Source organism: Nothobranchius furzeri, chromosome 9 (assembly GCF_043380555.1).
Source record: "Nothobranchius furzeri strain GRZ-AD chromosome 9, NfurGRZ-RIMD1, whole genome shotgun sequence".
NCBI lineage: Eukaryota > Metazoa > Chordata > Actinopteri > Cyprinodontiformes > Nothobranchiidae > Nothobranchius > Nothobranchius furzeri.
Genome location: NC_091749.1, coordinates 52602318 through 52619361, shown reverse-complemented (window position 1 = coordinate 52619361; position 17044 = coordinate 52602318). Strand labels below are relative to the sequence as shown.

At 38.3% G+C, this 17044-nt stretch overlaps 1 protein-coding gene across 1 annotated transcript in view; it reads left to right on the top strand.

Annotated features, from left to right (window-relative positions):
• The first annotated feature begins 1385 nt into the window (after positions 1-1385).
• lsp1a (lymphocyte specific protein 1 a) overlaps positions 1386-17044 on the top strand; it is a 29926-nt gene continuing 14267 nt past the window's right edge. The window contains exons 1-5 of the mRNA XM_070554934.1: positions 1386-1566; positions 11083-11202; positions 12826-13054; positions 13147-13283; positions 16043-16322. Coding sequence (XP_070411035.1) covers positions 1508-1566; positions 11083-11202; positions 12826-13054; positions 13147-13283; positions 16043-16322 — 825 coding nt within the window. The 5' untranslated portion in view covers positions 1386-1507. The remainder of the gene's footprint in view (positions 1567-11082; positions 11203-12825; positions 13055-13146; positions 13284-16042; positions 16323-17044) is intronic.

Sequence of the window (17044 nt, the reverse complement as noted above, 5' to 3'; positions counted from 1 at the left end):
GCGGGAAGGTGCCGGGTTCCATCTAATAGGAGAGGGAGAGAGGGGGTAAACTGCGAATGCATCACAGGGATTGGGCTGATGTTTCTGAGCAAAACTGCAGGAAAAATGTGGCTGTTTAACGTCCTCATTTATAAAATTTTACACCCATACCCCCGATGGGTGAGACACAGCGCTCATGCAGGAGTCTCTCTTTCTGTTCCGATGCTGCAAAATGCAATATTTCAAATTTATCATTAAACCTATTTACCGGATATGATTGAAAATGGAGTGAAGTACAATTCTTAAAAAAAGAACTTACTTTTAGTATAAATACTTTTAAGTATAAATACACAAAAAAGCTCCTCAATTACAGTAATGCGAGTAAATGTAATTTGTAACTTTCCACCTGAGTAAATCACAGTATTGTGTCTGCCTGAAGAATCAGCTACGTGCAAAGTGTTAAAAAGGTGTTTATAAGGTTTTATATATTTAAAGAAACTTTTCTTTTCAGAATCAAACAGAAAGTGACACCATGACGATGTTTTCCCACAGTTTTTAAGACGACTCTTCTTGCATCAGATATTTAGGTCAGATAGGTCATGATACAGCCAGCAGGAAATAAAAACAAGTGGATCTGACTTATAAAAAAGTCATGTTGTGTTCTGCTCAAAAGGACCTGAAACACAGGAAATGATATCCAACATTTACTGTACAACTGATAATTATTCTGAAATTTGCTGAGCGACGAACAACATTTCCTGTTGTGACACACATTAAAGTTGCACTCACGCAAAACTTGTTGTCAATAACTTTGAAATCAGAGATGTATACGTTCTGGCACTTTGCAGATTTTAGGGCTTTTCTTTTTTTAATGACAAAATTTAAACTACCAGAGGAAGAATGTATTCATGACAAACGAAAACAGACAAAAATCAGAAAACAGGGACATGAATGTCAGGTTCAAATGCTGAGCTGTGTTCTAAAGCAACATAGAGTCAAGAGGCCGCATTTGACATTCATGCTTTCTCTCTGCTACTAATAATATTCATCAATAGGCAGAAATCATCTCGATACTTTCTGCAGGAGTTAGGGAGAACAGAAAGGTCCTAACCCACAGGACAGTGTGGACTTTACAGATTCTCATTAGTAAAAAGAAAAGAGATTAACTACAAAGGAAACAACAATGCTTGATTACTCATTAGCATCAAGTAAACAACTACAACATCTCAGAGATGCTGATTACACTTCCCTCAGAAACACAATATGTGCTCACAATATTGCCTCAGATCCACTGTTATGATATCATCTTACTTTCCCCTTGGGAGAGTCACATGACCTCTGAGAGGATGATGAGGGGGGTCAAAAAGCTTCAATGAGAACCACATGTAGGGAGGGGAGAGCTGCGACTAAGCAGAGAGGGAGAGGCCAACGCCAGTTAGAGGACCAAGGGAAAAGAGAGCAGCTGAAGGAAAGTTCTGAGTCTACAGAACCAGAATCAGGACCAGAACCAGGACCGAGGACCAGGAGCATGTCAGAGTCCATCAGGAGGAGAAGCTCCAGCAAACAGCACCTGCAGAACCTCATCAGGTGAGAGAAAAGTTTTTTTTTAAAACAAGATCATCTTCGTTTCATCACCTGCAGGGTGCTTCAAAAATCATGAGAACTTTAAAAGAGTAAACGTCACAAAGTAGCTTTACTGTTGCCATAACTAAACCAGCTTTGGACAGAAAATGTTCATAACTAAAAGCATTTTATGTATAAACCAAAATCATTTATTTTAGTATTTTGATTTTTATTTCCTTCAACTCAAATGACTCAAGTTTCTTTGACAAATAGTTTCATTCAACAAGGAAACAGTTGAATCATGTGAAACTGATACATTTGGATAATTTCTGCTAATCCTAATTGAAAATGACCCACTTTCCCTTAAAGTTACAGAATATTGTGTTGTAAAGAAACAAACAACAAATATCTCAATGAAGGATTTAACCAATCAAGTTAAGCCACTCAGATTTAATAGCACAACTTGTTAAATCCACTTTTACACTTGGATAAATGACTGGTGACACAGTTGGTGGTGAGTAAATGCTTGTGCATCACACTGAAGAGTTTGTGATGTTTCTTATTCCCACATAACTACAAACGTGTGTGAATGCTCCAACCTCAGGGGTAAATATGTTTCATTATCAGCATAAATAAAACGTCTGCTCAGCAAACATGACTCATGACAAAGGTCACAGCAAAAGGGAGATTGAGAAGATGAATATTTTTGTGTAAATATTGTTGTGTTCAGGTTTTTAAGTGGAGTTCCTTACAGTTGCAAGATACCTTACTCAGCTGGAAGGGCCTGATTAGAATCCTTCTGCATCGCCTCTGATTGGAGGAATAGAGGCCATGTCCTTCAGGACAGATGGACTCAACTGCTTGTCCCGTGCAGGCTCAGCCATGATGTTACCTGCAAATGCTTTTATTTAACTCTTTCTTGTAGAATATTCTGTTTATTTACAAACATAAATATCAGCAGATCCAGCAGCACCTTGATGCACCCACGGGTGACAACAGTCTTAATGAGAATTTAGAGAAATTATTTTAAATGGATGAAATTCAGCTTTGAATGAGATCCTGTTGTCATTAGATTTGTGAGAAATCTCCCCGATTCTCCAGACTATAAACACTCTGACCGCTGTCTACTGCAAGTGAGATACTGACTGATCTGAAACAGTCAAACAACCTCAGTCTCAACTCGTTCAGGGCAGAAACGTACCCTCACAAACAGGTACAGCAGCAGACTAAAGATGTAACAAAATACATTTAATTATTTATTTAATTAAATAAATTTTTAGAAAAGTTCTTTTTTTATTTGTTACATAAATTCTTAAAATAACCGTCCACATCTTTTCTCCACACTGCTGCCATTAGAACCACGTGACTAATAAAACTAATGTGGCCAGTTTCTGCAAGATTCCTTAAAGCACAACAGTAGAGGACCTGATTTCCAATTCTTACATTTGGATTTGTGTTCAGTGAGCAGTTTTACATGGAAATGCTGTTAGACTAGCCTGGCCTGCCAGACTCCTCCTCTGTTTAATTCTGCACAGAGAAAGGGTCTGGGAACTCTCCTACTCAAATATCCCCACACCCTGAGAATTCTAACCGAGCCAGTCAGCGCTGAGTATCGCACATCACACCATAGATATGTATATATAAATGTTTATGAATCACACACCATAACGGCGAGGTTGTCATGAACATGTTGACTGAAGTGGCATTCGCTGTGGCTCTTTCCACTGTTCCAAATGACTCAAATGTCTTTAAAACCACAAGTAGAAGCGCTAAACGCATTTCTTCTAAAAAAAAAAAGATGTTTGCTTCATTGCCAGATGCTATGTTTTTACTCCAACTAGAAAACTACAGCATCATGCGGTACAGTCGGGATTTCCGTCTTTTTTTCTGATTGGTCATTTTTGATCTGCCTAGTCCCGCCCCTCAAGTGCCTCTCTGCCTGTGAGTTACCAGACTCATTCTCTGGGCAGAATTAAACAGAGGACGGGTCTGGCAGGCCAGGCTAGTGTTAGGCATCAACTGTATGTAAGATGAGGCAAGAGAGTTGAGTTGTTTCACACCTCATCAGCACTAAATAACATCCAGAATAAAACAGCTGTGTTTCCTGTTGCAGCAGGAACTAGACTAAACTAAAGTTTCCTTTTCATTTACAGTCACGTTGTTATTTAATGCTCCCTGTACTCAGGTGGTGACACTCTGGACTGGTCCGAGTCTCTGATTGTACTTTTAGATTTGCTCATCATCTCATCTAACTGATGCTCTTCATTGTCAGATTTCCTCTGAGCGGTGGAACATTTCTGTGTGACTTCACTCAAAATGACACTGACCTCTGGGCTCAATGCTTCTTTTATTGCTACAACTTCCCCAACAGCCATGACATCATCTGGCTGGGTCCAGAGCCCCCCTTTTTCTAACACACGCACACACACACACACACACACACACACACACACACACACACACACACACACACACACACACACACACACACACACACACACACACACACACACACACACACAAAGAAAATGTCGTGTACCAGACCTCCATTGCCTCATTGTGTAAATGATGGAAAATGTGACGTGTATGAGACAGATCTCCTCTGTAGTTTGCTAGTTTCACGTTGGAGCTTCACAGCACCGAGTTAAATGTCCCTGCAGACATTCAGGACACCTTGAATCTGTATTAAAGCTGTTGTAACACACGTGCAGGAGCCCAAACTTTTATTGTAAAGGTCCAAATAAGTCAGACAGGACAGTAAACTGAGCACAATCAGCCTCCTCCATAGCACACAATGTTTAGAATCCATTTTAAAAAAATTTAAATATTTTATTTCATTCAAAATGTATAAAATAAACACAAACAAATACAGGATACATTAACACATTGAAAAAAAACATTTGAATGAAAAGGAGCAGATAGAAGAAAAAAATCTTATGATTTCTGCCCCTTTTTATGAAATAAAATGTATCTGCCAAACAAACACATTATAACCTCAGTCACTTTCTAATGTTATCATGTCTAATCTTTGACATTATAATTCTCCTTTTCATAATTACTAAATACATTAGATTTTATACATTTTTTTAAATATAGCAAGTGAAGTTGATTCTTTAAATTCCCTGTTAATGGCATTCCACAATCTTACACCATTTACAGAAATGTTACATTCCTTCACTTTGGTTCTGAATCTAGGTTTCTCAAAGACATCAGCTCCTTTTAACCTGTATCCACTTACTCTCTTATGAAACATTTTCTGAATATTAGTTGGTAGATTACTCATATTCGCTCTGTACATTATTTGCAATATTTTCCACTCTACTAAGTCAGGAAATTTCAGTATTTTGTATCTAATAAATAATTGATTAGTGTGATCTCTATAGTTACTATTATTAATGATTCTCAATGCTCCTTTTTGCAAAATGAACAATGGTTGTGTAAAAGTTTTGCAAGTGGCTCCCCAAATTTCAAAACAATAAAATAAATATGTTTCAATCAGTGAGTGATGCAATGTTAATAACCCCGACAAATTTAGTAGAAACTTGACTCTATATAATACACCTATGGCTTTGGCGATTTTCCCCTTTATATAACCTACATGTGATTTCCACGTAAGACTCTCATCAAACATGACTCCAAGAAATTTGGTTTCTTTTACTCTTTGAATTTCCATTCCATCTATCATTAAAGATACATCACAGCTTCTTCTATTATTAAACAGTATAAAGTTTGTTTTGTTCAGGTTCAGTGACAGTCTATTTATATCAAACCATTTTTTTTACTTTAATCAATTCACTGTTTATCACTTAAGTTACTTCATGTGCATTTAGTCCTGAATAAAACAATGTAGTATCATCCGTAAATAAAACTGTGCCAATTAAATTAGATACATTTACCAGGTCATTAATAAACAATATGAACAGTTTAGTTCCGAGGACTGACCCTTGTGGCACACACATAAGAAATATCTTTAAATCCAGATTTAGCATTATTTATTTGAACAAACTGCTTCTGTTGCATAAATCATGCATTAGATGGAAAAGGATCATTTTCTTTTTTTTTTCTTCTGTACGGGTCAACAATTATAAAATAAAACTTTTAAAATGTTAACCACACTTGACAACATTTGTTTTTAAAGGTATATAAAAGTAGCATTCAGAATAGAATCTTAATTGGGAAAGTTACATCCATTTGTGCAAATCTAAATACAAATATGGCAGTTTGAAACTCAGTATTTAGCTAACATGCTGATTCAGACCACCCAAAAATAGAAGTAGCCTACCAAAATAAAAGCATGGTGAAAAAAATCCCCCATGTGAAATTTGAAGCTGTTTCATGCTAATATTTTAAGTTCATTAAAACTTTGTTAATTTTTCAACCTGCAGGGGAAACAGGAGCATTTATAAATTATCTTAATTTGAAAAGATTTACATGATCTTACCATCCAACAGACTCTGAGGTGTTAGATTGGGATCTCTTCACCATGCTTTTATTTTGGTAGGATGGCTCTGTTTAAGTTTGAAACAGCCACATGAATATAAAGATGTAACTTTTAATAATATATTTAGATTTGTTTTGAACTGCTTGAATTTGTGTTGCTACATTTAGATGTATGGAGGAAACCTTCAGCGGAATGATGAAGACTCATCCTGACTAAACCAAAACATTCCCAACAAGAGGTTAAAACATGAAGTCAAGACTGCATTTACAAATATTTTGTTTCAGATGGAACCAAAACCCCTTCCAGGTAACTTAGATCCCAAACCAACCAGCTCTCTTCACAACTTGTTTTCTCTTCCTGATTTATGTTGTCTCGGGGTCACAGGTTGGTGCCTGTCAGCAGGCAAGAGGCAGGGTTAACCCAGACAGGTCACCAGCATCAGAGTTTAACACAGATGCATTAAACCACACAAAAACACTCACATTTCATCTTCATGTAACACCACCAGATAGCTAAACATGACTGAGCAGAACGATGAATTCAGAAGGAACCCAAAGATAAGTTTTACACAAGAGGTTCAAAATCGACATGTGTGATTTTAGAGACCACTTTTCAGTACTTTATGCATTCTGGAGACAAATATCCAAACCTCATAAACCAGTTTCTGTCTGTTCTAAAGGAATCCGCCTCAGAGTTCTCATGACACTCTGAAAAGAGGGTTTGTTTTATATAAGCTACAATCAATGGCAGTGAAGTGGGTTAATGGGTTTACCCCTTCAAATTGTGCTTTAAGGCTTTTTACTACTTTCATTTTTGACATTTCATGCAGCTGTGACCAGACCCAGATCAAACCTGATCCCCAGCCGACCCATTCACCCCAACAGAGCCCTGACTGAGGAGCCACAGCAGCACTGTCACACATCAAACTGATTTCCAGCTGAACTTTAGACTCTGTAGTGGAATACAAACATATTAATTATGACCAATGAGATGTGATGATTCCATATAAATATAATAAATCAATCTTATTGATCTTTGAATGTTTAATCAGAAGATTCTAGGGATCTTCACTTATTCAGGGACCAGAAACACACTTCTTATTAATTCAGACAGAGTCAGGTATATAGTTTATGAAATTAATTTAATTATTTTTCCTAAACTAATGATACATGACAAGATATGAATAAGGAGATGTGGTGTGGTGGATGTGAGGTGTTGTGATGGAAGCTAGATGTTGTAGCAACCGTTCTTTGTGTCTGAGAGAAATTGTGAAATCTGGGTGTAAAAGAATTTGTTGTTTGTTTCTAGCTAGAGAGTTGTTCATTAAAAACAGCATCAGACGCAATCTCTCGTGCCAAGTCTACACACCCTTGGTGTGGAGGTTCTCATTCGACCCGGGGGGTCGAAGATGGAGTGAAACTCTGATATCAGGAACCTGTAGATAGCTCTGATAGGACCCGTCCAGTCTGAGACCCCTCGAGGTGAAGGTCGAAAGCTGGAATGCTTATTTGCCTCTAAGGCTGATGTTTGCATGGCTCTTAGAAGAGCCGGTTGTCTGGTATCAGCCGCAGCGTTGCAGAGAGGCTTTGACAGGAGGTCAAAGGAGAAGATGGTTTCAAAAATGCTTCTTTCCCGAATTGGCTGGTTCGAGGGTCAGCGAGAAACTGAATTAATCGGGAAGTAAATCCTGTTTTATTAACCCGCAATGTTATGAGTTCTGGCCAAGTTTGGCAAATCAGAATTTGACACGTTTCTGAGTATTTACCATCATCCCTCAGAAAGCCACGCCCTCCTCAGACACTGTGAATGAGAATCTTTAAAACTCTTATGTGAGGCGCATATTAACCTTAATATGTATCTTATTGTAATGTGTATGAGTGTAAACAATGATTAACTGGTGACATCAAACACATACTGATTTTTGATATAAATGGGTAACACTTTATAATAACTACATCTTATTTAGCCTTAATTATACATGAATAAACATGTAAGTAACTACTAACACATAATTAATTGAATGGTAAATGGCCTGCATTTGACAAATTAATTAACAATGACTCTTACTTAATAAACAATTAACCAATGCATTAATTAATGCTTTGTTTTTAATGACTAGTCCCTTGTAAAAGCTGTTTATTCATTTCTTATTCATATGTAACAAACCATTAACAAAGTACTTTTAAGCAACTGACTAATACAATAATTAATGCTTAACTTCTATTGACTAGTTTCATGTAAAAGCTGTTTATTTATGGTTCATTCATACTTAAACCATGAACAATGTTCTTATCAATACATTTTTACCTACACTATTACACAATTTAGATATGTAATAATGATTTGGAGGTAATACATGATTACTAATTCTGCAATAAACTATTAATTAGGTGGATTGCTAATAGCTAATTAAGCCTATTTTGAGACTCTTTCTAAAGTGAAGACTATTTATTCTTAATTAAATATTTGTTAACATTTTTATGCTTTCTATGGCCCTTTTGTCACTACTGAAGACTATGACTTCAATGAAAATAACAATACATGACACTGGAATGAGGGAGATATCCTTTGCATTTACATTTTGTAAATTTGTATAATATACTGTATGTATAAAAAAATGAAACATGTGCCTCATGAACATACATAGCACCTGCACTGGTTAACGCAAAATTATTATAACAGACTGAAATATTTACACAAGTGCAAATTATTGCTGTAGACGGAACACTGAAAACTTTTATAGAACACAACGAAACTGTGTCTCAACAGTGATCCTTTCTTTGTTATAAGCAGCATATCCCTGCTTGCATTTTCACATAAATAAAAACATTATTAAAAATACTAAAGCATAACTAAATGGACGAATAAAGTAAATGTTATAATTTTGTGCAGATTTTATCTTTGGAACACTCAAAAACTAAACAGATGCATGTTTTTCATTTTTCATTCAGAACAACAGATCAAGGTTTTATTTACCTTTACATGCTTCAAATACAAACATGAAGTGACACTTCTGAGGAAGAAAGCAAACTCCATCGAAACATGTAAAGGTAAATAAAATCCTTGACCTTTTGCTCTGAACGAAAAATGCATGTTTGAAGAAAAAAACTAAATGAACATAAAAATATCAACACCTGCAATGGTTAACACAAAATATTCATAACAATATTTATTTTTTCATCAGTGCAAATAGTTGTTGTAGACAGAACTCTGAAATACGTTACGGGCAACAGTAAATCAGTACCTTGACAGTGGTCATTCTTATACTGTAAACATTACTCTGAAATACTTTGAGACACTAATGATGGAAAACAAGGGCTACACTTTAGATTAGAGAACACAAATTAACCAGGAATTAGCTGCCAATTAATATGCTTATTAGCGGACTACTAAGTCTGAATTAGTCATTATTAAGCTATTATTAGGTGTTAATTACCAATGCACTAATTCTAATATTAACAGGCCATAAATTAAGCATTTCATCAAAATAAGCCGTTCGTAATAGTTTGTTAACTGAAAGTAAATGATTGTTGCTGATTAACACACATACCAATTAGCTCAAATCAAAAGGTGGCTTGTAAAGAAATAACATTTAATAATTTACAAATCATTTATTACATGTCCATCTCAGTGGACAGCGTGCATATTGAACATGAAATATGTTGGCTTGACTTACCATATGGAGACGCTCAAATACAATAAGGTCTTCAACAGCTGTGCTTAATAGCAAAAATAAATAAATAACAATTTAGAGTACCTGTCCACTGTAGTGACTATTATGCATCAAAGGGCTAATAGTTCTGAATCAACAATAGTATCCTTCTCCGGGCTTATAAATCAAGGCCGTTTAAACAATTCTCCATATTTTCATGTTTTAAATTAAACTGACCCACGATTGGCTCTTATCAAGACACATGATGGAATTAATTCTCTTTTTTTATTTTCTTTACTGGAAACACTAAATCCCCATTGTTTTTCTGCAACGCTGCTTCAGTGAAGAACAATCAAACCCATCATAATGATGACCTGCTGTTAAATCACCAAGCAATAACATTGTTTCTATTTATAAATACATCTATTGTAGTCATTATGGCAAAATTGTGATATGCTCTAATTTAAGTTCAATCTTTATCAGCTTTCTGGAATTGATCTCCAGAAGTCATGTCTGCTGACTCATGACCTCTGGTTCGAGAATATTTATTGATTTCAGATTTTTTGGCAATAACATACAAAACTAATTAAAAATAGATGTGTTTGTTTACAAAGTCAATTTTATTCCAATATGCTTAACTGCATCAATACTTTGATGCGTTGGAACATAGATTTTTGACCCTAGTCATTCGTTCAGCTTCTCCTTCGGCTCCATGTGTCTGAGATCAAGTGAAACAGCACAGCAGCTGGCTCAGGCTCCTCCAGATGTTCTTGGACAAAACAAGTAGTTATTGCCACTGAATTCAAACCTGCTGGAAACTGAGAGAGGAGACTTTCTTGATGTTTTCTTTATTTGAAATGCTTTGACATTTGAGAAAGTACTCCAGAAATCCTTATACAATTATGAGGAAAATATAAGCAATCAATTTCTAGACCTCAAATTTGGGTTTTTAGTGTGCTGAATCATCCCTCTATTCCTCCTTCCGTGGCTTTGTGTTACAGTTACACTGCATTAGTCACACTTTCAGAGCACGTTGACTGTTTTTCTTACAGTCTGGCTCAATAGCATGAAGATAAACCATGAAAACCCAATGTAAACTAGACAAAAGCTTTGAGTAAACTTAAACTTGCACTTCAAAGGTACAGGGAATGCAGCACAGTTTGAAATTTTAAGTTAAATGAAGCTAACCATCTCATTAATCACTGGATGGTTTTAATGAAACTCTCAAATCATTGGATTGACTGTTGGAGTTGGAAGGTCATCATCAGCAAACACAAAGATGTTTAAATGAGGTGTGATAGGAGTCAAGGGTCATCTCCATCACAAACTCTAAGCTCTACACGTTGTGCTAAACCGCGGCCTAAAACGGTGGTGCTAACCTTTTGAGTTGACTCAAAATGAAACAAGATACATGCTGACAAGTTGTTGGTGTTGATGCTCACTGCAGGGTGACGGCACAGAGGAGCCAGGAGGATGCTGAGGAGGTAGAGAGGGAGAGGAGGAGGCGAGCCAGGGAGATGCCCAGAGGAGAGCCCAACCAGAACAACCACCTCACACACAACACAGAGTGAGCGTGAGAGCAACACACTGCCTCTGCACTTTTTAAAGTCTGTAAATATTTCTCACTAAAACTAACAAATATGATGTTTTTTACTTCTGTAGACACGCTATAGGAGGAGAAACACAAACCAACTTCTTAGACCTGTGAGCTCATTTTACTATTCTGTAAATTAAAAAATGTGTATCACATAAAAATGTATTTGTGGATTAACTGCATTGCTAAATATCTAAACTTGTCAGTGGACTAGTGGTAGAGTATCTGCTCTGAGACTAGGAGGTCATGGTTCAAATCCCAGTCAGGCCATACAAAAGACTTTAACAACAAGACCCAAGGCCTCCCTGCTTGGCACTCAGCTTTAAGGGGTTGGACTGGGGGGTTAAAAGTGGAGAGGAATTTCACCAGTGTGTGATGACTAATGAGACTAATTTTAACTTAAAAACATCAAATTTTCCATCTAAGTTTCAGTAAGCAGATATTGTTATAGTCATTAACTTCAAATCCCAGATTGATTGTTCATGGTTGCTGACTCCTACATCCTTAGAGATGAGATTTCACATGAATGAGTCACTCACTCACACACACACACACACACACACACACACACACACATAGAGAGAGAGAGAGAGAGAGAGAGAGAGAGAGAGAGAGAGAGAGAGAGAGAGAGAGAGAGAGAGAGAGAGAGAGAGAGAGAGAGAGAGAGAGAGAGAGAGAGAGAGAGAGAAATGTGTTTCTGTGCAGACACAGATGATGTCATTCATTACCACTGCTGGTTTTAATTTGCACACTTTCATGTCCAAAGTGTTGAGCATTTACATATGACAGGAAACCATCTTCAGGATAAGCTGAAGTAAAAGTCAACAAAACTTTTAAAACTTAAATGATCTTAAAGTGAAGTGTCAAGGTTTGGCGAGGAGACTTTGTGTTTCTAAGCTTCAGCTGTCTCTGTTTTTCATTTTGACTCGTTGAGAGGAATTCATGTGGATCAGTCTGAACAAGAGCTGACCTGAAACATGAAGCAGCATTGCCTCTCTGTTTGGTGTTGCCATGGTTTCTGTATCTGTTGCCATGGAGCTTAGAAACTCAGCTCCCGTCTGCCACCTGCACCACTTCTTTTACAGCCTTTGTGCAGTTTTAGACTCTCAGAGAAACAAAGCAGCTGAGCTGCAGGAGGAGGCAAACACTAGAAACTGTAGATCAGTTTGACTGTTTGCTCAGCTTCAACACAAACACTCCCCTGGTGCTCATGAACACTTGCATGGACTTGTTACTGTCTCACGAGTCTCAAATTAAACATTGTACCTGTTTATGTTTCAAATTTATGAATGACCTTGCTGATAGCGTACGGGAGTACAGTGAAACTCACTCCTCCTCTTTTTTGATGGAGTGTGCTTTTAGAGACACAAATCACCTGCAGTTTGATTCTGAAATACTCCCTTTACGTGTAAAGAGGGAAGAATCTGTCGAAGCACTACATTATAGAGAAAACAATCCCGTTGAGAGTGCCACAAAGACTCCCAGTATTAAACATTTACAGAGAAAGTGCATCACTATGAAACACACAGGGATATAAATCAAGATTACGTAATGTTTTGTGCTGCAGAACATTGAAGACTTTGCTTCTGTTCTCAGGTCTGATGAGGAGCTGAAGCTGTCCTGCTTGGTCCTGGAGGAGGACGAAGGCTTCAGCGATTGGAGCCACAGACTGGAAAACCGTAATGAACATAAGGTTCAGGGTAGAGAGAAAAAGCAAAATTGTTGTGCTCCATCAGGTCCGGTGGAAACCAAACAGCAGGAGGAGGTTGAAAAGGAGCATGAGCGAAGGAGCTCTAAGGAGGCATCAGCACAACACCCTGAGAAGGTTTGACCTAAATGTCAAATAGCAGATCAACGTTAAATCTGTGATTTAGTAAACATGCGCACCTGATTTCTTCCGTCATGTTGCTATTTCAGGAATCTGCCTCCCAGAACACGGGCAGGACGTCGTACAGCTCCTCTGCCTTTGTGTCTCAGGACACTGGGCTGCAGCAGGTTGCGAGACAACCTGTGACCAGGATGTCCGACCTGGCAGCAGGAACCATGAAGCCACGGTGTGTTTTTCACTAAACATCTGGTCTAAACACTCTCAAGTCCATATTGTTCCTCTTTTTGGTAAACCTGCAGTTTATATTTGAACAAGATTTCATGTAGGGTTAGGGTTTGTGGGTTCATAGTAAAAAACCAGAAACTCGGTTTTATTTAAGAGCTCATTAAAATTAAATAAAGTAAACATTACTGAAGAAAGACTCCAATGTTGTTCTTGTTGCTGTTGATGGAATAAAATGTATTGTCAGCACACGGAACACCATCAGCTTTTCTCCTCCTTAAACAAGCACATAAAAAAACTCCTACAAAGTTTTAAAGACCCTTTTCTACAATAAACCATTACTTTAAATTTAAATATTGTCATGTTCTGTGTCCCTTTGGTCCCCAGCCCCCTCCTCTTCTCCCTCCAGGTATCCCCTCAGGTCCTATGCTCCCTGTAGTCCCCAGCCCTTTTTGTCCCCAGCTTCCTCCAGGTTTCCCTCGTGTTCTCCTAGTCTATCCTCAGTTCTCGTCCCCCAGTTACCATAAATCCTCTAATATTAGCCTGCATTCAATTAACGGCCGGGTATCATATTTTGGCCGGTGTTGGAGTCGGCGAAGGTGAATAATGGCCGTTTTTTTATTGTGGCCGGGTGGAATGTGGTAACAAGCAAGTACGGGGGACGGTTGTGTCATCCGTCTCACTTTTGATTTGCCAGTGATAGACCGCGAGGGTAACTTTAACCATGCGGAGACGAAGAGGAGGCGAAAATTTGATATCAAGTTCAAAGAGAACGTGCTGATTATGCTGCAGAACACTCTGGGGAGCAGTAGCAGGGGTTGTATGAACTAGTCACTAGTCGACTTCACCGCTCTATAGTGACTTTTTATGCCTGTCATCGACTAGTCGCTGTCACGTGATAATGACCGGCAAGATGCAGTCCTCGTAAAAGACAGCAGCCTGCTGTCAGCAGGTGACAAGCTCCTGCGCGTCGGGAGGCAACGCGCTCTGCCAGAGCGTTGGTACCGACAGCCGCCGTAAAACGGACATTTAACCAAATTGTGACCTTTACCCTCTTGCAATTTAACCTTCCCCTCACCCCCATCCTAACCTTAACCAGCTTGCACATGCAAAGCTCTGATTGTTGACACGCTCCAGACATCTGTGTACTGAGCACGGCCACAGTAACGTTATCAAATCAGTTGTCGCCACCTCAAAAACTAATTTAACACGTGATCGTTCATGTCGGCTCATTTCCTTTTATGTTTTCTGTCTTTTATTTGTGCCTGATGCTTTTCGCTGCTGTGGAGCGGGGCGCATCACCTGTTTTGTCCTCAGTGAAGCACCACTGATGTGGCCGGCGAGCAGCGCGCACTCCGTTGTTTTTGCGGTCGGTAGATCTTTTAGAACTGCAGTTCAAAGGTAACTCATAAGGTGAATATATATGAACCCAGGTAGCAGTTTTTCTTTAGGATTGAGGAGATGCAGGAAGATAATAAACAGGCAGGACAGAAAAATGGTCAAATAAAAACAAGTTAGTTTTTGTACCTGGTGGTTACAACAAACAGACACCATTGAAGGTAATCAGAAGTGAGGAACAGAAAATGAAATAATTATTTTAATGTTTAGAGCAGCAGGAACTCCGAGAGGCTGCAGGCGCATCAGTGAGTTTGAGGCCGCTGCACAGGGGGAGGGGGGAGAGGGCTGAAGCAGAAACTACCGTTGTTAAAAGAAATGTGTTTAACTTTGAAAATGTGGGCACAATATTAGTTGTCAAAAACTCCAGCGAACCATTAGTTCATTTTGCTCAAATAGAAATAGAGGCCTGCCTCTAATTCTGGTCCTCCTTCCAATGAAGGCCTGGAGCTTGATGAGCTTGAGTCAAATACAGGCCCGGGCCTGTATTAGAGGATTTACGGTAGATCATTTGTTTACTTATTTTTAGATTCCCTGTGCCTTTGTTCTACAGTGTTTAAGTTTAGTTTGGATTGTTTTAGTAGCATTGGTTTACAGGTTTAAGATATAGTTTTCTCCCCTGCTTCTTTCTGCTTCTTTCCTTTGCTCACTTGTTTCACCTGCGCCCTATTCCCCACGCACCTGCTCCTCGTCTCCTAGTCACCCAGTCCCTGTGTATATAACCCTGTTTGGGGTCTCTCAGTGTTTGTCGGTTCATTGTCGTTGTCTGTTCTGTTCTGTTCCGTTCCTCCTCGTGAAACTCTAGGTTGTGCTCATCACAGAGCTTTATGTTTTTGCTTTTGCCAGTAGGGTTACTGACTTTAGGCTTGGCTTCCTGCCCCTTCTTGGATTTTTGGACATTGATTCCTAATAAAAGTATTTTACATTTTACTACGCTCTTGCCTTGTGTCGTTCTGGGTTTCTGCATCTTGGGTCCTGACCTCCTCCTGACTCAAACGTGACAAATATTGCATGTTCAATATATTGTTGAGCAGTTTGCAAAAAAGTTTCACAATAAAAGGCTTTTCTAGTTATATAACGTGAAACAATGACATTTTTGTGGCCCAGCAGTTTTAACGTGTCTCTCAGGAAGTTCAGTCATCACTGGTTTTGTCTGAGGAACATGTTCAAATTAATGTGAGAGGTTTAGAGTGAGTGCTGATTAAAAATCCACAATGTGTTTAAAATGATCTGCTTCAGCTGTTAGATGATGGGTGTAAAATATGCACCGATAATTTAGGTGAAATTATTTCATTATTTCAACACTTTCAGCAGGTACCAATTGATTTGTTTTTTATTTTTGTGGTTGTTGTTTTTTTTCTGTCACAGAAACTTTGACCAGTTTGCTGATCTTCACTTCGGAGGAGGAGCTTGCAGGATGGATGCGGAGGTGAGGCCGGAGGTGCAGGCCGAAGACGAGCAAGAGGGAGAGGAAGTGAAGCCAAGCTTGAGGAGGAAGACAACTGAACTCCTGCAGAACTCAGGAGAGGAAGATCAAGATGAGGAAGAGCTGAGCTTCACACTTAAAGAGGAGGAAAATCTTTATGTCAGGAGGGAGGAGAGGGAAGAGGAAGAAGAGGAGGAGCAGGAGGAGGAAGTTCAAAACAAGGTAAACAGCAGCTGATGTGGTTTGTTTTCTAAAGGCACACGTTTATTTATGTAGTAGACATTGTTAATGAACGAATGAATGAGTGAATTAATGAATGAACAGCATTTCATCAGTAAAGTCAATCACAACCACTAGATGAAGATGAGGAATAAAAACAGGTGATCCGAGCGTATTTTATTTTGATTTATGTTTCGGTCGCGTACGATGGGGCGTAAACTCAATACATCAACACTTCCTTAAGCTGACACTCTCACAAACGTTTATGAGTAAACATCATGACTCAGACTTAGGGTGAATTCAAACACATTTTAAAATGTGTGTCACTTAAAACTGTTTTTGTGGATTAACTGCATTGCAGAAAAATCTGTTTACTGTTCATTTATTATTATTTATTTGAAATGAATTTCTCTAAATTTGAACAGAATATAGTATGCAGATTTATAGAATGTACTTAATTTGAACAGAAAATGGTAGATTTACATCATTTTTGAAACTCTGCACTGAAAAGTGAAATATGGGTGATAATGTGTTTACTGGTGTTAATAACTGGAGATTTGAATGAAATGCTTAGAAAGTAAAAACTAGAGTTTCGTCTGCAGTGGTTAAACTTTAGAGTCAGTCTGATTCAAGATGCCACGTCTAGTCAAGGGTAGCAAACACAAAAACATGGTTTAAAATCAGTCAGTTTTGCAGATATTGAGTTTAAAGTCTGTGTAAAAGCA